The sequence below is a fragment of the Acomys russatus genome, chromosome 4 (genome assembly GCF_903995435.1).
Source record: "Acomys russatus chromosome 4, mAcoRus1.1, whole genome shotgun sequence".
Classification (NCBI taxonomy): Eukaryota; Metazoa; Chordata; class Mammalia; order Rodentia; family Muridae; genus Acomys; species Acomys russatus.
Genome location: NC_067140.1, coordinates 4,864,043 through 4,887,433, shown reverse-complemented (window position 1 = coordinate 4,887,433; position 23,391 = coordinate 4,864,043). Strand labels below are relative to the sequence as shown.

At 43.7% G+C, this 23,391-nt stretch overlaps 1 protein-coding gene across 2 annotated transcripts in view; it reads right to left on the bottom strand.

Annotated features, from left to right (window-relative positions):
* Positions 1-13: 13 nt before the first annotated feature.
* Positions 14-23,391, bottom strand: part of Acss2 (acyl-CoA synthetase short chain family member 2) — a 38,113-nt gene continuing 14,735 nt past the window's right edge. The window contains exons 3-19 of one of the 2 annotated variants that reach the window (XM_051143594.1): positions 12,508-12,599; positions 12,210-12,313; positions 11,713-11,785; positions 11,394-11,469; positions 11,120-11,234; positions 10,381-10,419; positions 6,617-6,754; positions 5,944-6,114; positions 5,535-5,668; positions 5,213-5,345; positions 5,075-5,131; positions 4,812-4,892; positions 3,287-3,395; positions 1,507-1,575; positions 995-1,171; positions 367-441; positions 14-238 (exon numbers count right to left, since the gene is read on the bottom strand). In XM_051143594.1, the coding sequence (XP_050999551.1) occupies positions 111-238; positions 367-441; positions 995-1,171; positions 1,507-1,575; positions 3,287-3,395; positions 4,812-4,892; positions 5,075-5,131; positions 5,213-5,345; positions 5,535-5,668; positions 5,944-6,114; positions 6,617-6,754; positions 10,381-10,419; positions 11,120-11,234; positions 11,394-11,469; positions 11,713-11,785; positions 12,210-12,313; positions 12,508-12,599 (1,771 nt within the window). In that variant the 3' untranslated portion in view covers positions 14-110. The remainder of the gene's footprint in view (positions 239-366; positions 442-994; positions 1,172-1,506; positions 1,576-3,286; positions 3,396-4,811; positions 4,893-5,074; positions 5,132-5,212; positions 5,346-5,534; positions 5,669-5,943; positions 6,115-6,616; positions 6,755-10,380; positions 10,420-11,119; positions 11,235-11,393; positions 11,470-11,712; positions 11,786-12,209; positions 12,314-12,507; positions 12,600-23,391) is intronic. The other variant, XM_051143595.1, reaches the window with a different exon arrangement.

Genomic DNA, 23,391 nt, shown 5'->3' with positions numbered 1-23,391 from the left:
CTTCCACCAAAGTGTCAACCAGAACCGGCCTTGGTACTCTTGGGTAGGGGGCAGAGTGGGTGGGCAGAAATTTGGAGAGCCAAGCACAGGGAAATCTGGACACGTCTTGTTCACTGGGTGGTCAGGCAGCGGTGACTGAAGAGATGACTGATGACAGACGGGTCAGCCACTGTAGATGTGTCCCCCAGGTCATGGTCATTCTGCGCAATCTTCCGGAGTACTCGCCTCATGATTTTCCCTGGTAACCCACACACTCATTACTTGATAACAATGCTCACTGACCCCAGCCTTTTAAGGACTTTCACCCACACACCTGCCACCACTGGCCTTTAGCCCATCCCAATCCCTGGAGGACTCTGAACTTACCTGATCGTGTTTTAGGCAAGCCAGGTGCATTCTGGATGTAGTCTGGTGTGGCAATGGGGCCAATCTTTTCTCTAACTATAACCAACAAATTATCAAGCATGTCTTTAGTGCCTTTGGCCAGACTTCCTAAAGCCATGACTTTATTTTCTCAGCTATTTCTTCTTCAAAGCTCTGCCTAGAGTCATTCTGAGGTTTTCTGCTCCCCAGTCTCTCCTAACACAGTGTCTCTTTCCTCCTTTGTTTTATTTTAATCCATGTTCATGGAACTCTGCCTGTAGAATCAGCTGCTGGAGTTTAAATCCCACCTCTGCAGCCCAGCCATGAGCAAGCTTTCCACTGCTCTGCACCTCAAGTTTCTTCTCAATACAACTAGAGTAACAACAGGATCTATATTGTTGGGGTAGTTATAGGATACAGAGGATAAATCATTTACAGCACTGATGCTGGTGCTGACAGAGAAAGTTTTCTAAAAAGATTGCCTATTATTATCCCAGTGGGGAGACTAGTGGAGACTAAATAGGAAGACACCAGTCACCCCACAGGACCCCCTGGGGCTGTTTGTAATTTGCTGCAGCCTCTCCCCCATAACTTGCAGATCTTTCAGTTCCTGCCCCAGGAGGCTTCTTACTCTGTTTCTTCAGTTCCTCAGTGAGGGTGGGGCTGAAGGTGTGGCCATCACACAAGGTGACAAAACAATAAAGGCATTCGCCCTTCACAGGATGAGGGTGGCCCACCACAGCTGCCTCTGCAACAGCCTCGTGTTCCACAAGTGCTGATTCCACCTCTGCTGTACTCAGAAGATGTCCTTATCAAGAGAAAGGAAATGCATGAGGGGCTCTCTCCTCCCGTGCCCCAGCTCTTGCTCCATTTGCACCCACGGGCTGATCTGATCTGGTCAAATAGGGAAGGCTTTCCTTCACCCTTAAGTGGCATACCTTCCAGCACGTTGTGACCATCCTAGATCCTCTCTCATGGCATATTCTAGCATGCATTATACTTTCCCTCCAAAACCTGACCCAGGACTGGATGACATACTCCACACACAGTCTCTCAGGAGGATTGTCCTGGCTCTCTCAAAGGGCTGTCTAGGAGTTGCTAGGGGAAAGGGCTAATGCAATGGAAGGGATAGAAGACCCTCACCAGACACATTGAGCATATCATCAATCCTGCCAGTGATCCAGTAATAGCCATCCTGATCCCGCCGGCAGCCTGGAAAGAAATGTTCAACACAATGAATACCCTACAGCAGAGTACACAATTTATACTATAAAACTGCCACACTTACTACACTAGCTGATTGTAATATTTTAACAAGTTTTCCTGCTTCCACTTTTGTTTGCCTTAGCAGCCAATCTCCAATATGGCCCCACTAATCTCCATCTTCTAGAATTTATAGCACTATACAGCCCTCTTTGTCATTATATAGCATTAGTGTGTGTGATCGGCAAAAATAATAGATGTTGCTTCTGAGATTAGCTTATTGAAGACATTGTAGCTACCATCTTAGTCTGTTCTCCCAGATCATTTCTTCTGGGTATAGTCAGATGCCATGTGAATGACCTATGGAGAGATCCAACTAAATCTGCTATTCTTCCAGAGGACTAAGGTTCAGTTCCTCGCACCTATATCAAGCAGTTTACAACTGCCTGAGGATTCCTGCCTAAAGCCTTGTGATCCCACACATAAATAGGCCCCCTAGGATCAGTCAGACCTTTTATTGACTACAGCCTGAGCTAGCAGCTTGACTCTTACCCATGAGACACCCTGACTAAGACCCACCCAACCAAGACACTCTCAGATCCTGATCCTCAAGAAACTATGTGTTCTCTGAAGCTGCCAGTTTGGGGCATAATCTGCTCCATGGCAATAAATAATATAACCAATTTCAAGTATATTTTTTAGAACATTCAAAATTATTTTCCAGATACTAATTAGCTACCCCTCACTCTGTGTGTGTGTGTGTGTGTGTGTGTGTGTGTGCACATGTGTATGTGTGCACGCGCGTGCATGCACGTGTGTTACTGAAAACTAAACTTAAGACTTCAGGTATGCTAGGCAAGCATGCTACTACTGAGATATATCTCCATCCACCCACCATCCACTTTTCAGATAGGGTCGTATGCACCCAAGGCTGGCCTTAAATTCACTATTATCAAAGTTGGTCCTGAATTCCTAATTTTTCTGCTTCTGCCTCCCAAGTACTGAGATTACCTTGTGCTCAGTTTAATGTGGTGTGGCAACAGATTCTGGAATTTTGTACATGCATAGGCCAACTAAGCCACATCCCAGCTTCCACTGTACTCTGAATAAAATTTAGACTGCTTACCAAGCCTACATGACTGTATTCTCTATTAGCTACCTTTCTAACTTAATGAGATACTCTTCCATTGGCTTATTTCACTCCAGCCTCACAGGCTTTAGTCCACTTCTTGTGAATTTCAAGGTTGTATCTACTATTTATAATACTCTTATTTATAATCTTTCTCCATGCTTGATTCCTTTCAAACCCTCAGGGGCTCTGCTCAAATATCACTTAGAGAAGCCTTTTCATTGAAGGCTCCTTTCTCACTGTTTTCCTCATAGCACGTATCTCTACCTATGACTAACTTGTAACCAATAAGCTTGGTTTATTGTCTGTCCCTTCCTTACTAAAATCCGCCTGTTTGGGTGCCCATTAGATCACTGGAGCCACATGGCATGGGTGCTGGGAGCCAAACTTGGGCCCTCTGGAAGAGCAGCAAGTGTTCTTCACCACTGACCATTTCTTCAGCCCTCATTCCTGCTCTTAGAGGTTTCACTGTAGCTTTCCTGGGACTAGATACAGACATTAGGACATAGTCCTTTCTCTGTTCCTTTGAAAGTGAAAAGTGAAAGTACATGTCTTGGGGAAAAGGGTAGGGGCAGGACATCCAAGGCTCACCATCTCCTGTCACATAGTAGCCAGGGAACTTCTTAAAGTAGGTGGTCTCAAAACGTGTGTGGTTTCCATAAACTGTGCGCATGATCCCTGGCCAGGGCTGCTTGAACACCTGGAGAGTACAGAAGGTACACTGATCATATTCTCTAGGCTGTCTCACAGGAAGACAATCATAGCATTGCAAACCCTGAAAGAGAACACCCTAAGTGCCACCCCTGAGAAGTAGTGCAGAGTGTAGGCTTTGGAAAGAGAAGAGCCGCCTTAGAATCCTGATTGTACATGGCTTTGGGTAAGTTACTTTGTTTCTCTGAACTTCAGGACTCTCGACTGAAAATAATAAATCCTAAAGTTATTATAAGGATTAAATTAATAATAGTATGTGGAAACTGTCTAGTACAGTGTTCTGTGAATAATAACACATTTCACATTTAGAAAATTTGGGTTTCTTTTGGGTAATTTCAGGAAAGCAGGTTTAGCTAAATGCAAACAAGTCATATAAAAATGGAACCTGTATGAGTGAATAAATAATTTCTAGTCAATCAACTCTGTGCCATAAGAATTCTAGACTGAGTAAGAAAGCTTAGATTCAAGTCCTGCCCCTGTTACTAACTTGATCTTGGAAGGATGAAATGGGATGCTATCTGACAGGCACCAGCCACAAAAGCGGCAACAGCAAGTGTTATGAGCACTAACTGCTCAGTTCCAGGCTAATGCTTTTGTGTAGATTATTTAATCAAAGGTAGGAGATAAGTACTATTATTTATACATATTATAACCCAATTTTACAGTTCCTAGATTAACAGTCAAAGGCAATAGGTAACCACTTATCTGTGGCCACGGAAGAGGCAGAGTCAGGATCTGAACACCAGCAGGCTACTCCAGAGCCTACAGGGTTAGTCTTTATGCTAAAAAGACCCCTTTCTCTAGAAAAGGTAGAATTGGGAGTAGGTCTTTTGACTCCAAAAAAGTGCCATCATTAATCTTGGAACATATGCTAAAAAGGCCCTTAAGGTTACCAAGAAGAGACTTGATACCCTATGAGCATATACAGGGGGAGGTAATCCCCCTCAGTCACAGTCATAGGGGAGGGGAATAATGGGAAAATGGGGGGGGGGAGGAATGGGAGGATACAAGGGATGGGATAAACATTGAGATGTAACAAGAATAAATTAATAAAAAAATTTTTTTTAATTGCTTGGAGCTGGGAAGTAGTGGTGCACACCTTTAGCCCCAGCACAGGGGAGGCAGAGGCAGGTGAATCTCTGAGTTCAAGGCCAGCCTGGTCTACAGAGCAAGTTCCAGGACAGCCAGGGCTCCACAGAGAAATCATTTCTGGAAAAAAAAATCTATGTGCCAAAAAGGTAAAGACACAGGAAAGTATGTGGAAGGCTCTCCATTGGTGTCTTTCAGCAGAGGACAAACTCTCAACTGTAGTTGTCCTTAGCAACTACCAGGGAAGATAGTTATTACTCTAAAACAAAGTACCCTTAGCAGATCCTTTCCTTTCCCAAAGATCCCAGATTCTCACCAGATAGCCTTCAGCTTCCCCTTCCAGCTCGTCCCCAGACTCATTCAGGATCGCAGGCGCTACACCAAAGAACGGGAAAGACTAAAAGCGAATGAGAGGCACAATCCAAGAGGAGGAATGAGGCGACTGTGACTTAGCTTCCAGGGAGCCCAGGAGCCCCACAGTTCTCATAGCTCTCAGTCCAGCACCCTACTCTCTAATAGGCCAGAAACCTGAAATCTTGTCCCTGCCCAGCCCAGAGCCAGCAGAAGCACTTTACTCACAGCAGAACCAGGTTTCATAGGTGTGGCACCAGGGAGAGGGGTCAGCATATGGCCACCCTGTGGAAGTCACGGATGGGGGGTTTGAATCCATTTTCCTACATTGTCCCTAAGCCCCAGACTCCTGAATCCCTTACTCACTGTTTCTGTTTGCCAGAAGGTGTCTACAATGGGGCAACGCTGGGAACCTACTACCCGGTGGTACCACAGCCAGGCTTCAGGGTTGATGGGTTCACCTACCGTGCCCAGCACCTGCAAGGATGCCCGGCTGTGTCTTGGGCAGGAGCGTGGAAGAGAGAAAAGTTCTGAGTACCACTAGGAGCCAGAATACATACACATTCAGCATCCTTTGCCCCCTCCCTCATTCCAGGTAAGGAAGTTGGGACAACAGAAAGAAACTACACAAAGGGCTGTGCTCAGCTCTGAGGGATACCATGAGGCAGCAGGTGGGGAGGGGTCTTACTTGGTGACAGGTTCATCTCCAAACTTCATGAGCATCCGGATTGCTGTTGGTGCCGTGTAGAACTTGGTCACCTTGTATTTGTCCACAATGCTCCACAAGCGGCTCTCATCTGGGTATGTGGGGATCCCCTCAAACTGACCCCAATGAAATCTAGTTATTTTTGGCCCTTCCCAATAGTCTTTCCATTCCCCTACCATTCCATCAGGTTCAGTATTTGCCTTTCTGATCAATTATGTCTTTACCCCCTAACTACCCAAGTCAAAAAACTTTCTAGTAGGATATACAACCCCTCAGGATTCCTTTCTCCAGGAAGTAGGTCCCTGTGTGAGTGTCCTTTTTTTTTAGACTAAGTTGCTTTGGGAGGTAGCCACCCAGGAGAATTTTGTCCATGTTTCAGATCCCATCTCACCAAAACACTGGTGGCACCATTGGCCAGTGGCCCATAGGTGACATAGGAATGACCAGTGATCCAGCCAATGTCTGCTGTGCACCAGAACACATCCTCTGGGTGGAAATCAAACACATACTTGAAAGTTGTAGCTACATAGAGCATGTAGCCTCCAATTGTGTGCACCACACCCTGTGGAGAGAACGGGGCTTCATGTTGGGGTTTTGTGTCTACCTCTACTGACCAACAAAGGAGCCTGCACAGAACTGGAAGAAGATCCTTCTTAAAGATTTTAACCCTGTGAATGCCCCCCATTTTTTGAGACAAGGTTTCTCTGTGTAGCCTTGGCTGTCTTAAAACTCACTCTGTACACCGGGCTGACCTCGAACTCACAGAGATCCACCTGCCTCTGCCTCCTGAATTCTGGGATTAAAGTTATGCACCACCACTGCCAGTGACAATGCCTTTTCACATTATCTGTCTCCCACCTCCTTTATCACACTCTGGTGTCACAAAAGTATACTGACCACTTACATTCTTAGATTATATGTCTTAGTCACCCATATCACTCACATTCCCAGTGCACCATCTAATAAGTTTTGTTGGTCATTCCAAGCTTCCTCAGAAACTCACTTCTCACCCTTATCCAAACACACACACACACACACACATGCACACACGCACGCACGTTTACCTTGGGTTTCCCTGTGGAGCCACTGGTATACAAGATGAAGAGTGGGTCCTCAGCATCACACCATTCAGGCTCAAACTCATGCCCGGCCTGCTGCATGAGTTCATGCCACCACAAGTCAACCCCTTCATTCCAGGAGATCTAAAGAGGAAAACAGGAATGGGCAGGGAAGAACTGTAAAAAGTTTAGGACAGAGGCAAGAGACACCCCGCCTGAGACCCTGTACATATGGGCACAGGAACGGAATAGAGAGAACAGACTTACCCTGCCATTCTTGCTCTATCTCTACCTTGGAACCCACCTTACCTGGCTGTACATTGAGGAATAGCTCTTACTGGCTCCTTCACATCTTGCAGTACTCAGCTGAAATGCCGCCTTCTTAGAAAGGCTCCCCTGAACAGTATCTGACAAACTCCCGCCCGCCTGTTATTATTCATCACGCCTGGTTTCTTTCCCAGACAACACATATTTCCAGTTACTTTCTTTTCTTGATTATTATCTCCCCAAACTGGACAGGGACCTCTAGGAGGGTGGTAGAATAGCTGTATTTCCCACATAGCCTTAGCATCTAGTGATGTATACAAGTATTCAAACAACATTTTTGTTGGACTATGCATACACAGCCTGAACACACACACACATACTACAGGGCTGGTGGCACATCAGCGGGGATGTAGGCAATCACACAATTAAAAACAAAATTAGTCACCGCCTACAGGTGAGGGGAACACTTAAGTCTGTTAGTTAGTAGCAAGAAAACCCAACAGATTTGGGTTCGGGAGTTTTTCCTACGTGTTTAGATCCCATCCCATCCTGGAGGTTCTCTTTGCTGTCCTCAGAGAAGTAGAAGCATTAGGGCTTCCCACAGCAGCTCCGACTTGAGGAGACAGGCTCCATCCAGCAGGAAGTTTTGTTTCAAGTTAGTAGAGAAGCACCAAGGTGAATTTCTCTCAGGAAAGGGACGGCCCACTATGCTTGACTGCCATTACATCTGCTTCCATTAGATTCTTGGAATGTTCAATGTGATGTTAGGTAATTTCCTTTCTCTAATACATGGTCATATACCCATGCTGTTGTGTGAGTATTTGTTGTTGTTTTTTTTAATCCCAAAGTGTCAGACATACACCTTGATAAGTTAGAAAATGACCACTCCTGTTTTTCTGTATTATCCAACCTTTACTCAAGAGAACTTGAAATTTCTGGAATATGAGCATTATAAAAATTACTAAAAGTGATAGGCTGATAGGGTGGCATATGCCTTTAATCTCAGCACTCAGGGGGCAGAGGCATGCTAAATTCAAAGCCAGCCTGGTCTGCATAGTGAGTTCCAAGTCAGCTGTAGCTATAGAGTAAAACGCTGTCTTAGAGAGAGGCATGCAAGTGAGGGCAGGGCTGTGTGTGTGTGTGTGTGTGTGTGTGTGTGTGTGTGTGTGTGTGTGTGTGTGTGTGTGTGTTAGACAAGCTGTCTCAGCAAGAAAACATAAAGTGCCCTATCTTTTAGTGGAAGATCTATAAAAGTTTATATGTCCATTGTCACATGGATACTTTTTTTCCTGCCAAATGATTGTTGAGCTGAGGGCATTAATGCTTTTAAGTGAACTATGTCATTATTCTTTATAAATGATGCTGGTCTATAATACATTGAATTGTCATAGGGTAAGACACAGTTACACTGTGGTTTGGCAATGAGGAAATTTTTATAATCTTATAACATTGTTTCTTTTGTGGGTGTCTGTGTGTGTAGGGAGGGGTGCAGTAGGTGTGGTGCTCCAACTGTGGAACTGATAGTGAGCTCCAGGAAGCAGAATGAGCTGTTAGTGAAGCAAACATTGCTTGTGAATTACCTGTGTGCCTATGAGGCCCGAGGCCTTCACAGAAGAAAAGAGCTGAGTTTTCCAGAATAAAAACTGAGGAGTTGGCCCTGTTGTTGGGCCAGAACTGTCTTAGAGGTTCCAGGTGTGTAAGAGGCAGATGGAGTGTGGTTGAGAGGGCGTCTGCCTGCACACTGCACCAGGCCCTCCTTTGAAGACTCTGTAACAAGGCAGGAACCTGGAGGCCTGCCAAGCTTTCTACAGCTTTCACTGCAGTTTTCACACAAAGAAACCTGAACTTTGTGAGACTAATTTAATTTTCTTTGGGCTTTTTATTTGTCTGTTTGCTTTCTTGCTTGTTTTGGGTTTTGTTTTTTGTTTTTATAACCTATTTTACTTTTATCTCCAAAAAACAACCACCCAGGAGTTTGCTGCTTGAGGCTGAATTATAAAAAATGTTATTGTTGCATTGTTTTGGGTTGTATTTATTTATTTATTTATTTATTTTTATTAATTCTAGTCTTCCCTCTAGAAATGTATGTATGTATGTAATTTTCCCGCCGAGACAGGGTTTCTCTGTGTAGCCTTGCCTATCCTGGACTTGCTTTGTAGACCAGGCTAGCCTCAAACTCACAGTGATCCACCTGCCTCTGCCTCCCAAGTGCTGAGATTATAGGCGTGCGCCACCACGCCTAGCACCTGTCTCATATTTTAAAGGCAGTGACAACACCTAACATATATTGAGTAGTTACTACATGACAAACACCATATATAATGATAAAACCCTGAGATAAGCATAGTTACAATTTTTACCTTATATATAGAGAAAGTGAAACATGAGAGCTTAAATTGCCCAAGCTTACTTACATTATAGCAGGTGGCAGAGACAGGATTTGAACCCACCTAGTCTGGCTCCAGAGCCTACATTCTAAACCACCACATTTGTTACCTCTTTCAAAAGAAGTTTCATTTAGCTTTGTTCCTTCCTTCCTGGCTGCCTAGAATTTGCTGTGTACATCAGGCTGGTCTCAAACTCACAGAGATCCTTATAACTCTGCTTCCCCGGTAATGGAATAAAAAGTGTGCATTCCATGCCCAGATTTGACTAAATTTCATAAGGAAAACAGATTCCTAGAATCAAGCCTGTGTCTACACTCATGAGAGTAAGGGCTTATGTATACCACCAGCACAAGAAGTCAGCATGGAAAACTCTACGTAGCCTGAAAAGACGGTGATGCTCACAGGAACAGTGGCCTTTATATTTTGTTTTAGGGGTAGAAACTATTTTTATTTAATCATGTGCCACTCTTTATTACCAATTTTCAGAAAGTGAAGCCCCAAGAAGAGAGACATGACATATTTGAAGTCATAAAACTTAAAATTGGCCTCTGAACTCCAAGCCACTGCTCCATACAAGTCTCCTTTCAGCAACACCTACAGTGTGACTTTTGTCGAATTTAGAACTTAATTACATCACAGCTATGGATGGTTTATAAATTCTAAATTGCATATAAGTGTATTTAGGAATCCCTTTCTCTGCTGTCTCATACAAAACTTCCTTTCCTTTTGCAAGACAGGACTAACCTCCAACTTGATGGTAAAGTCCCAAGCTCAGAGCCTGTACCTCCATATGCCTCCTGTCTTTCCTGGCTCTACCTCCTGCTCAGCTAAGTGCATTGCTTGTGCTATCTGAAAGGTTACCTAGTCCCGTCTCCACAAAGGGTTTATACAACAGGAGTGAACTGATACCTGTTGCTAACTCTGAGTTGACAGAGGCAGAAACACACATTTGATTCTATAACCCTTCAGAATAGCATGGCTGTCAAGGGGCCCAGGAACAAAGGCAGCAGGCTTAGCTCTGGCAGTCACTCGCTGGAGCAAACAGACAGAGAGCAGAAGAACTTACAGACAAGCACACAGGGAAGCAGTGATCAAGGGCAGTGAAGAAGTGGATACCTGGGGTCGGATGCACTTGGATTTCTCTTTCAGCTTACCCTGTTAAGAGCCCATGGAATGGAAAGCTGATGAGCAGGGTCCAAAGATAGAGCTGACAGAAGGAAGGGTGAGTGTTCCCTAGACCCCTAGAAACCTTCTCCATCCCCAGCCTGCCATTAGTCCCCTCAGCCTCTATTTTCTTAGCCCCTATTCTAACATTGACTGGGCTCTCCAATCTCCTTAGTCTTGTGCTAGCCTTTCTAGTTCCAACAATACCCAGATACTTCAAATTGAAGAATCTAAGCAGCCATCTACCCTTCTGGACTCCAGAATTTACATACTTATGCCCTTCAGAATTCTAGGCTGTCAATGGAGCTTTCCTACAGCTTTCAGCAGAAGTAATGGATCCAAAGCCACAAATGTAGCTCATTCAAGTCACAGTCCAATCAGGATGAGTAATATAGTCACCAAGTCAGCACACTTCCAACCTAAGCCCAAGCCTAACCCCTAAGGATCCCCTGTGCCTACCAACCCTTGCAGTTTCTCATGCTAAATTCCTAAAGCCCAAGGGCTTCTCTGCCCACAGTGAAGGTCAGCATCCCCTGCTCTCAGCAAACCCTATTAGAGGAAGCTTTCCTGGAACTGTTCCCAGATCTCAGTAATAAGACAACGAAGCAAAGGGAAACAAAATAGGAAATTCTTGGGGAGGAAGGGAGAGGGAATTAAAGCCCAAAGGAGAGTGCAGCAGTGTCAGCCTCACCTGGACATCTGGACAGGACCTCTTGACTGGAGGAGATTGGCTAGGGGAGTCATTCATGCCCAATTCTGACCGCCCCAGATGTTTGACCACAATGCAGCATCTCACTTGGAAACCTCTGGAGAGAAAAAAAAAAGACTGAAATATTGGCCTGTTTGGCTAAAAGAAGTTGGCAAGATGCACCATGCCCCTCTAGAAGTATGTAGGAAGGGAGGGAAGCTGACAGTGGAGAAAGATCCTGTCAACAGGTGGGTAACCAGTAGGTCAGCAAACTTACTTCTCTCGGCACTTCTCCAAGGACTCATCAGCCAGCTCCTTCAGGTTCACAAGTTTTTCCCCCCTGTAGAAGGCATCTTTGGGGAGCAATAAACATTCCAGGCCTTAGTACACACCGTGCTCCCCAGTCGGCCCAATGTCCACAGGGCCCTTCCTGAACAGGCCTCTCAACTCTGATTCTGACACTCAGCAGCTGAGGTAGGATGAGAAGGCAAGCAAGCAGTCCCTCCCCTCCAGCCCAAGAAGCCACATCAACAAGCAGACTAGAGACCACACTTAAGGTGTAGGAGGATCTAGAGACTGGGTGAAAAATTAGTCACCTGTAGTGATGAGAAGGCTGCAACTAGAATCCAAGATCCTTTCGCAGAGAGACTCTGCAGAGAAGCCTGCAAACTAGGGAAGGGAAAAAAAGATGAGGTGGGGGCAGGGCTAGGGATTAAGTGATCAAGGAAGGGAGGTGCTCCTGAAATCCAGCATCTCGCCTGGGCAGTGGTGGCGCGCACCTTTAATCCCAACACTCGGGAGGCAGAGGCAGGTGGATCGCTGTGAGTTCGAGGCCAGCCTGGTCTATAAGGTGAGTCCAGGACAGCCACAGCCAGGGCTACACAGAGAAACCCTGTCTCAAAAAAAGGAGAAAAAAAAAAAAAGAAAGAAAGAAAAGAAAAGAAATCCAGCATCTCCAAAACAGGGTTCCAAAAGATCTGAATAGCTAGCAGATTGGAACTTATATTTAAGAGCCTTCACCATCCAGGCCCAATTTCCTTCTCCACAGCCCTCCCCCTCACCCTTGGTTCCTTTCACCAGCCCAAGCTCCTACCACAATGGAGTGCAGAGCTCCAAGGCGCGCACATGCCAGCATAGCCACCACAAGTTCCAAGATCATAGGCATGTAGATGGCCACTCGGTCACCCTTCTGAATGCCTGTAGGACAAAGCACAACAGAGGCCATGGACTTCTCTCGCTACTCCTTCCTGCCTCCCACTCAGCTGGTCCCTCCCAACTAACGTTTTCTGTTCCTGTTACCAGAGTCCTTCCATTTCTTGTCCTCTTTTTTACTACTTCCTCAGATATCTCAGGGTTAGGTCCTCTAGTGCCTCTCTACACCCCATACTCACCCTGTTTACGGAGAACATTGCTGAACTGACACACTTGGACCAGAAGCTCCCGGTAAGTGATCTTGGTGGTCTCCCCTGGCTCGTTGCCCTCCCTATGATACATCAGAAATTACATCAGTAATTAGGGATACCGCTTTTTTCTCTTATAAATAAGAACAGTCACAAAATGCCACCTCTTCATATCAATGCCTGACACTCCCGTCAGTAAATCTTTTGCTACATCTTTCTAAAAAGTATTTTAATTAACTTTTAAATGTTATGTGCATGAGTGTTTTCTCTGAATGCATGTGTGTGTACCACTTGCATGGCTGTTGCCACCAGAGGCCAGAGGATGGCATCGGAGCTTCTGGCACCAGAGTTACAGATGATTATAAGTTGCCATGTGGATGCTAGGGATTGAACCCAAATCCTCCAGAAGAGCAGCCAAGGCTCTTAACTGCTGAGCCATCTCTTCAGTCCCCTGATAGCACATCTTGAGTTGACTGGACAGACACTTTGCCTCTCTAGATACTTTATATGCAAGTTTTATGAGATTGAAAAGTGTACTGTCTATCCCTGAGCCTTATTTTTATGTTGACAAAATGGAGTGATGAGCCCTTCTCTTTTATCCTAACACAGCAGATGCGCCTTGTGCTTCCAGGTTCAGCAAGTTATGACTTTTGAGAAGTATCAAGACTGGATTAAAGCCTTGTGTAGTGATTCTCTCCTGTAATATCACTACCCAGGAGACTAAGGCAGGAAGTTATTAAGTTGAACTGCCTCAAGTTCAGGGCCAGTCAGGGCTACAGTGTGAGAGCCTGTCTGAAAACCAAAAACAAACCACATAAAAAATCCCAACCATGATGGCAGTGTTCTGCATCCCAGCACTTGATGTTTGCCTGTATGTATGTCTGTGTGAAGATACTGGAACTGGGATATAGGCAGCTGTGAAAAGCCATGTGGGTGCTGGGAATTGAACCCGGGTCCTCTGGAAGAGGAGCCCACATACTTTTAGCCCTGAGCATCTCTCCAGCCCCTCTCCATTTTAAACAGAAGCCCAGCCCACTGGCATTTGTTCACAGCTGTGCAGGGCACAGCGTCACACGCGCTCCGTATCCAGGGCCTCTGCAGGAAGGCTGCCCAGACCACACCATTGTCTCACACGCGCTCTGTATCCAGGGCCTCTGCAGGAAGGTTGCCCAAACCACACCGTTGTCCCCATGCACCTGAGTTACATTTTTCCAGGTTACTCTGGTTTTATTCCGTTTGCGTCTAGGAGGCACTCTGTTGTGTTTTGCTTTATACACAACTCTTGCATAGACAGAATTCAGTCTCATTACAAACATAACTATCTTTGATTTTAAGAAAAACATTGCTATCTTTGGTTCTAGAAACCTTGATTATAGTTAGCAAAAATGCCCTTGCCCCATAGCCTTCTAGACATATTTGCTTCTTAGAAGTCTTGGTCCCATAAAATGGGCACACACCTTTAATCCCAACACTTCAGAGTCAGAGACAGGCAGATCTCTGAGTTCTAGGCCAGCCTGGTCTACAGAGCAAACTCCAGGACAGCCTGGGCTACACAGAGAAACCCAGTCTTGAAAAACAAACAACAACAACAAAAGAATTAGAAGAAATCCTATTCCCAATAGATCTCAACATGTTCCAAGAAGACAGAAAAAGCTTTTGTCTTGTTTTTCATTGCTGTGTTTTTCTTTTATTTTAAAAATCATTTATCTATTCACTGTGTGTGCGTGTGCATGGGCTTGTGCTCGCATGCCATGTAGAGGTCCTGGACATTCACCTCTGAAGCATTTTGTTTCGGCTGCGCTGTGAACGCCAGGCTAGCTGGTTCAGGAGCTCCCAGGCAATCATTCTCCTGTCTCCACCTCCATCTCCCTGTAGGAATGCTGGGATTACAGGTGTCCACTACCACATCTGGCTTTTTATATGGGTCCAGGTATTGAACCCAGATCTTCAGGCCAGCATTACTAACACTTTTAGCCACGTAGCTATCTCACTGGCTCTTTTCTTTTCCCTCCCACCCTCTTCCCTTCATTTGTCTATTGGTACAGAGCCTCACTATGCAGACCACACTGGCTTCAATGTCCCAATTCTCCTGTGTGCTTCTAACTCCAAAATATTGGGATTGCACAACTGGCTCACAGGATGTTTTTCCCATCTTTCTTTTTCTTGGATAGGATAATCCTAGGCTGAAATATTTTTTATCATTTTGGTTTCACAGAACATGATTGGTTTTTATAAATTTTTTTTTTTTTTTCTGATGACTGAACAAAGAGTGTAGTTCAGAAATCTCTCCCTACCCTGTGTGGGTTTCAAGGGTCAAATTCAGGTTGTCAAGCATAGTGACAGGCGCTTTTACAAGTTACACCATTTTGCTAAAACTCCTTAGGCCAAAATTTTTAAATTACTTTTACTATAAAAATAAGAAAACTTTTGAAATGAATTTACTTACTTTTAATTCCAGAGGTATCATATTTAAAACTAAACCATTTTGGGGGCTGGGAATATAATCAGTTGGTAGCATGCTTGCCACAATGCATGAAGCCCTGGGTTCAGTCTCCAGCACTGCATAAATGGGCACATAGCATGTGTTCATAAAGTGCTTAAAAGGTAGAGGCACAAGGATCAGAAGTTCAAATCATCCTCAGCTACATAGTGTGTTTCAGGCCAGCCTAGGCTAAATGAGATCCTACCTATAAGTAAATAAATAAAATAATGAATGAAATAACTTTCTTTTCTTTTTGAAACAGGTTTGCCTGGCCTAGAACTCACTATGTAGACTGGACTGGCACTGAACTCACAGAGATCTACCTCCGGTGCTTCTCTAGTTCCGGGGATTAAAGGTGTGCACATAATTTCAACTCAATAACAACAGTAATGAAAATGTCACCCACTTTCTTTCTTTCTTTCTTTCTTTTTTTTTTTTTTTTTTTTTTTTTTTGGTTTTTCGAGACAAGGTTTCTCTGTGTAGCCTTGGCTGTCCTGGAGTAACTTTGTAGACCAGGCTGGCCTCGAACTTACAGTGATCTGCCTGCCTCTGCCTCCCGAGTGCTGGGATTAAAGGCGTGTGCCACCATCACCCGGTTGTCGCCCACTTTCTATAACATAATTTCTGTCTCCTGACTCCCTAGGTCTGGCCTGTTTTTTTTTTTTTTTAAGTGATTCTTTCTTTGCTTATTCAATGACTACCACATGCTGTGTGCATATGTAGAAGAAGACACTGACGGTCAAGACACCTGACATCCTGCAGCTTGTATGCTAATGGTATTGTAGGTAGCATACAATCAACAACTAAACCAAGATGATTTTGTTATGCTAAGTATTCCAAATAAATAAAATACAGTGATAGAAAACTGAGTGACTGGGAAAATACCTTTTAAAAATACACAATTTTAGCTGAGTACCGTACCTATTCCTGTAATCCTGGAACTCGGAAGGTTGAAGTAAGGGGATTACCAAAGGTTTGAGATAAGCCTGGGCTAACAGGGAGACCCTGTTTCTTTCTTTCTTTCTTTTTTCCTCCCCAGAGCTGAGGACCGAACCCAGGGTCTTGTGCTTGGTAGGCAAGCGCTCTACCACTGAGCTAAATCCCCAACCCCGAGACCCTGTTTCAACAACAACAGATACACACAAAGGAAATACTGTGAGTTCCTGTGAAAATTTAGATATGAGAATGTTTTTCTCACTTTCCTCTGCTGCTATTTCATGATTTTTAATAAATAAGTAATACTGCATAAAAAGATATGAATTGATAAGTGTCCCTCTCAATCGTATCTCCCAATCACTCCACCTGCTGACAACCACTTTTACTGACATTTTGTGTAACTTTCTAGAGACAATTTGCAGAGAAAGCCACTTTTAAAAGTATGGAGAGCTCGTGTGGAGTGACCAAAATAATGATTTTGAAAGAAGCCTATACTTTTAGCATAAGTAATAAAAATTGAACTTAAAATATTAGACTTTAAAAGATAAGCTCAGAGGCTGGGTGTGGTGGCGCATGTCTTTAATCCCAGCACTCAGGAGACAGAGGCAGGTGGATCACTGTGCCTTCGAGGCTAGCCTGGTCTACAAAGCGAGTCCAGGACAGCCAAGGCTACACAGAGAAACCCTGTCTCAAAACAAACAAACAAACAAATAAATAATTATAAAAAAGAGAGAGATAAAAAGATAAGCTCTTTACAGTCTAGCCAGGCATGGAGTAGAAAGGTTAAGGAAAGGTGCTCTACTCAAGGGACACACTTGTTGGACAAAATTGTCTATGTATATGTATTCTTACATATTCTAATTTTCCACAGAATGATGGCATTTTAATTATTGCTTCTTTTTGAGACCAAGTATAGCCATGTTGCCCTAGCTCACCTCAGGATCACAGTCCTCTAAGCAGTGTGTGTGAGTGTGTGTGTGTGAGTGTGTGTGTGTGTGTGTGTGTGTGTGTGTGTGTGTGTGGTGATAGGGATGTAAACCAAGTGTTCTACCAATGAGGTACAGATTTAGCCGTTAGTTATTATATATATAAAATAAACTGAACAAATGTTACATGTGTAACTCAATCATCTTACTTTTTAAAAATTTAAACATATGACTTGGCACCATTCCTATCAAGACTATTTCATTCTCAGCCCAGAATGGTGGCACATGCTGGTGGCCCACGCCTTTAATCCTAGCACTCAGGGAGGCAGAGGCAGGTGAATCTCTGTGAGTCTGAGACCAGCCTGCTCTACAAAGTGAGTCCAGGACAACCAAGGCTACACAGAGAAACCCTGTCTCAGTAAGAAAAAACAAAATAAATGGTTTCATTTTCTTTATCTACTATCTGTATGTTATAATTAATTTCACAAGTAATATTTCAATGGCCATCTTTATTCATATGTCATTTGCAAATATATCCATAGTATGAATTACCAGAAATACAATTTGGGGGCCAAAAGATACGTGTATTTTATATATTGATCACTATTAGGAGATAACCACTTTAGATAAGAGTGTCAGGGAAGGCCTAGGGAAGTGCTACTTCAGCTCAGACCTCAGTAAAAATAGGTAACCATATCAATTCTAGGAAAGAATATTCTGCACAGAGAAAGTATCAGACAGAAATGCATTGAGGCCTACTCAGAGAACAGACAGGACGTCAGTATGGCTGGAATACAGCAAGTAAGAGGCAGGATGAGAACAAGAGCAGAGTCTGTAGGAGTGGTAAGTTTATATTTTATTCTAAGTGTATTCTTTCTGGATTTCCTTATATAGAGCTCACGCCTACCTCTACATTTTTGGTTTATTTTGGGATTCTTGTTTGTTTGTTTTGGTTTTTTGAGACAGGGTTTCTCTGTATAGCATTGGCTGTCCTGGACTTACTTTGTGGACCAGGCTGGCCTCAAACTCACATCTGCCTGCCTCTGCCTCCCGAGTGCTGGGATTACAGGCATGCACCATCAAGCCTAGCTCCTAACTGCACATTTTAAAATCCATCTTATATTTGTTTGTTTGCTTGTTGGGAGGGGTCCATACTATGGCATAAGTGTCAGAGGACAACCTGGAGGAGTCGGTTCCCCACCATATGGATCACGGGTCATCAGGCTTGGGGGCAAGTTTCTTTATACACTGAGCCATCTGCCCAGCTTCTTCCACATTTCTCATCATGCTATTGCTTCTACTCAAAATGTCCCTCTTCCTTTTTCAGATGCAATACAATCTAATACCCCAACAAGCTGTTGGTGCCCTCCCCTTCTTTACTAGCCAGTGCACTTATGAAATAGGAAACTGAAACCTAGAGAGAGAGAACTAGCGAGCCAAGGTCACTCAGTAATAAGTGACAGAGCCAAGAATAGATGCTCAGATCTTCTAATTTCAAGTCAGGACTATTTCCTCACAGTGTAAGGGACAGGGCACAAATGCCAGGCCTTTTCTTACTGAGAGAAATTATTAGCTTCTTTCCAGCTTCTGGCTTGATGAGTCAGTTACTATCTTCTCCTTGGCTTTAACCCTCCTAGGGCTGAGAGAAGCCACGCATAGCAAGCTTACTAAAACGGATGGAACAAGGAGCGAGGAAGCTGGCAAATGGCCCTGAGTACCAGAGCAGAAAAGCTGCCCACTGACAAATGCTACAGAAACTTCAAGCATCTCCGGTTACAGCTGAATGCCGACAGTGTGTCCTCATGCATATATGCCCACTGTGTACCACGTACCAGCTCACCTTTGCATATGCACTTGCATACAACCATGTATACTAATACAAAAACATTCTAGTCACAAAAGCTGCTGAGCTGCACACACAAACACAAATAAGCATAAATATATATACCCAAAATTCAAACACAAATCTGCCTGAAAGTACATTTACATACCCACCTACATGCACAGCTTGCCTTCTTAGAAACTTTTCATCCAATCAGCCTGCTCTTTTTTCATAAAGCTTTCCATTACTTGAAACAATCTCAGGTATTTCACTTGCTTGTTATTATTTGTGTCCTTTACTGGAATATAAACCTCAGGATAGCAGAGGCCATCCCTGCCTTGTTCACTGCTGTCTCTCTAGCACTGAGAATAAGGTTTGCTATCCAGATGATGAATGGGAGCAGGTGTGCATAGCTCATACATTCACAGCTTGAACCCACTTACACACACACGCACACACACACACACATACACACACACCAGTGTGTGCTCCTATCCTTGGCTATGGGAACAAGCTGTACATTATTAATATAGGTACATTACTCATTCCAGTGTCTTCTTTCTCAGTCACAGACACCAGGCTGGGGACCTGGGCTGGTTAGAAGGGTGAAGACAATGAGAATTGGCTCCTCCAAGAATCAAAGCCCACTAGGATCTTTAAAAAAAAACAGTTAATTTGATCTACCTCTGAGATTCAAAAAGACTATAAACTATGATTGGGATCAAAGGTTGGCTTGCAGAAAAACAAGTACAAGAACTCAGAGTTCAGCCCTCTTTTTCCACACTCAGAATTGCAAAATCAGAAGTTAACAGGAACTGGGCTTGAGATGTAGCTCAGTGGCAGAGCATTTTCCAAGCATGTTCAAGATCCTGGGTTCAATTCTCAGCACAATGAGAAAAAAACTAACCATGTCCAGGTAAATGAGTGAAGTAGGTCACATAGCTAAAAATTTTGACAGAGACAAGAAGCCCCCCCCCCCCCCCCCCCCCCCCGTCTCTCTCTCTCTCCCTCTCCCTCCCCCTCTCCCCTCTCTGTTTTGGTTTTTTGAGACAGGGTTTCTCTGTGTAGCCTTGGCTGTCCTGGACTCCCTTTGTAGACCAGGCTGGCCTCAAACTCACAGTGATCCACCTGCCTCTGTTTCCCGAATGCTAGGATTAAAGACATGCACCACCATGCCTGGCTGTCTCTTATTTTTTCTATATGAGAGCAACAATATATGTAGACTTATATTTAGCCTCAGTTTAGGGGCAACAATAGAGGAACCAACTAGAAAGCACAATACATGTTTCGGCAGAAGGAGGCATCCAAGGATCTAACTTAGCTCCTGTTAACTTTTGGTCAATGTTTCAATGTTACTGTCCCTTAAAGGTCTGGAATCTAAAAAATTTTCAGTACATATAACTAATTTCCAAAAGTTTGAAACACTGTAAACCAAACAGAACTATTAATGAGAGAGTTAACTGATAGATACCAACTGGGAAGGCCATGTGCTTACGGGATGACACAGAATGCACAGGCACTTCTCATGTTCCTTGTCTGGGGAATCTTTGCCAGGGAGTCTTTCCAAATTAGCCCTCTGTACACCCTCCAACTTTACTCTAATCCACTGTTAGTTAAAAATATATTTAGAGGCTGGAGAAATGGCTCAGTGGTTAAGAGTACACATTGTTCTTGCAAAGGACCAAAGTTCCATCCCCAGCACCCACATCGGGTGGCTCACAGCTGCCTGAACTCCAGCTTCAGAGAGCCAACACCTCTTCCATCTCCTTGGGCACATGCACAGCTACATATACATACATAGAAATGTTTTTAAAATTTAAACATATATACATACGTAGTATTTGCACAATTATTTCTATCATCCTTGTCAAAACCACCGCTATATAAGTCAGGGGTGTTACTTCTTTGCTCCCAACACTCCAGTTGGCTCTCCTACAGTCTTGAGTCCAAGTCCTTCCAGCAGTCTCCTAGTTCTGACATGATCTAGTCCCTCCATACTGGCACATTCCTGTTCTCTCCTCCTTTCCGGTTCCCTCTACTTCATACACTTGGCTGCTTTAGTGCATGACAAAACCACTCAGTCCCAGAATCCTCGCCCTCTATTTACAGCACTATTCCCCACTGATCACACGGTTTCCTCTTTATTTTTGAATCACTGCTGAAATGTTGGCTTCTTTTATTTATTTTGAGACTGGGTCTTACTCTGTAGCCCACGCTGGAGTGGAACTCACTATGGGGCCTGTGATGGCCTCAAACTCACAGCAGTCCTCCTGCTTCAGCCTCCCAAGTACTAGACTTACAGGAAACATTGGCTTTTCAGTGAGGCTATCATTGACCATCTTATGGACGAACACTCCGACCCTTCAAAATGAACATCTTCCATGAAACCATCTCTAGTTCCTCTTTGCCCCATCTACCTCCAAAACTGAAAATTCTTTTGCCCTTCCAGTGTCTTTTAACCTCATTTTACTTATGACTCCATGACACACACAAACTTGTACTGAATTTATATGGGTCTTATTTTTCCTGTTATACCCAAAGGGTAAGAATCATGTTCTTTCTTTCTCTGCCTCTTCCAAGTAAGGCCAGCACATAGGGTACTCAAGGTCATGGTCAAGTCATTTGAAGACTGATAACTGATTAACAGATAAGACTAGAGATGTTCTCTTTCTACTAGAAAGATAAGCATTAGATTGAGATTTTTAACTCCTCACAACCACAAGTAAAGCATAAAATAAGACCAAAGAACTGGGAAGAAGATGGTGGTAGGCCTGGGTACGTGCCCAGCATGCACTAAGATCCTCCAATACCCTGCCTCCCAATAAAAGATAAATGGGAAAATTGATTTATTCATAGAACTGTTTTGGGGGACGTTCTACCTGAGTGAGCCAGGCTGCATAAAGAACAAACACTTGAGAAGAAGTCAAACCTGTTATGAGAGATGTTTATCTAGGAAGGAAAGTAGCTGTTGAGAAATGCCCTAGCCATGACCACAATGGCTTCCAAACTCATCCCCCACTCCACTCTTGCCCCCCTTTTATCTACATGTCATTCAGAATGCTCAATTTGAGACACAAATCAGACCATATAGCTTCCAGCCTAAAACTCATCAATTTCATTACGTAAGGAAAACAAACTCCTATACCTTGTATCTTCTTCTGTTTCATCTTGTGCTTCTCTTCCATTCTTCTTTCTAAGGCTGCACACACCCCAGCCTAATATACAGACCACCCCATGCTCATGTACTTCATCTTTCCTCAGGTCTTTGACTTGTTCTATCTTATGCTTTAGATCTTAGTTTAAATGTCAACTGCCTAGTGTGATTTTCTCTAATCATCCTAAACAGCACCATCCCTTTTTATTTTTTATCACCACAAATTCTACTTAATTTCTTTGTATTTTTCTCAAGCTATACTTGTGTGGTTTACTTCTAAAATTGGCTGTTTTGAGGCCAGGGAACTGGCTCAGTCAATATAGCGCTTTTTGCATAAGCATGGAGGTATGAGTTTGGATTCTCAGCCCCCAATAAAATTTTTGGGTGCAGCAGCATGTGCCTGAAATACCAGAGCTGGTGAGACAAAGGAATGAAGGTCTCTGGGGCTTGTTGGCCATCTCTCTTACTGAACTGACTGAACTGGTGAGATCCAGGCTCAGAGCCTGAGGGTAGAGACCAAGTTGGTCTTGTTCACCACTAAATCTCTGATGTCTTGCACAAAACCTTGTTTATAGTAGGTACCTAACATATTCTTTATGAATGAATTAGTAAATCTGAAAGATTTTTATGGGAATAGAGCAGGCCAGTGTTATGTAACTGTAAGTGGAGTAGCTAGGTCTCTTTGGAGGGCTTGAGAGAAAGAAAGCCTTTCTACTGTCAGAGGTCTCCAAAGGTAGACTGTGCTGTGTCTGTTAGGAGCTCTCTCGCTCTGGAGGTAACATGTACAACTGAGATTTACAGAGATACTGAAAAGCAGATTCTGTCATGAGAACCAAATGAAACCAGTATTTCTCAAAGTATGCTCAAATAATGCTAGCACTGCAGAGTCTAAGATACACACCCCCAAACACACAGTACAGGCTTAAGAATGGGATTGTTAGCCTGGCAGGGTGGCACACACCTGGAATCCCAGCACTCAGGAAGACAGAGGCAGGTGAATCTCTGAGTTCAAGCCAGCCTAGTCTACAAAAGTAAGAACATGACAGTCAAGGCTATACAGAGAAACCTGTCTTGAAACAAAAACAAACAAACAAAAAATAGATTTGTTCAGTTTGCTAGAAAAACTCTAGCATCTATTTGTACTAGGTCATTTTCCAGAGAATGTCGCCTTGGTATTTTTGGTTTTGGTTTTTGAGACACAGAGTCTTGCTATCTAGCTCATGTGCCTCAAACTCCTGGTAGTCCTCCCATAAATGCTGAAATTATAGGTGTGTGTCACCGCACTGATCTTGTACTTTTAATTTTACAAATTTGTCATATAATTTATATTTGTGAAAATTAGCTTTAAGGCCTTCCAACTTCTTTTTTATTTTTAGTATAATGGTGACCAAACTCAGGGCCTTGTACATTTTGGGCAAATGCTCTAGAACTGAGTTACAACTTGAAGCCTTGGTCTTTCACTATGTAACCCAAGATGGCCACAACTTCTGGGATTATGGGGTTGCATACTTCAAGCCAGACATGGTAGCACATGCCCTTAATCCCAGCATTTAGG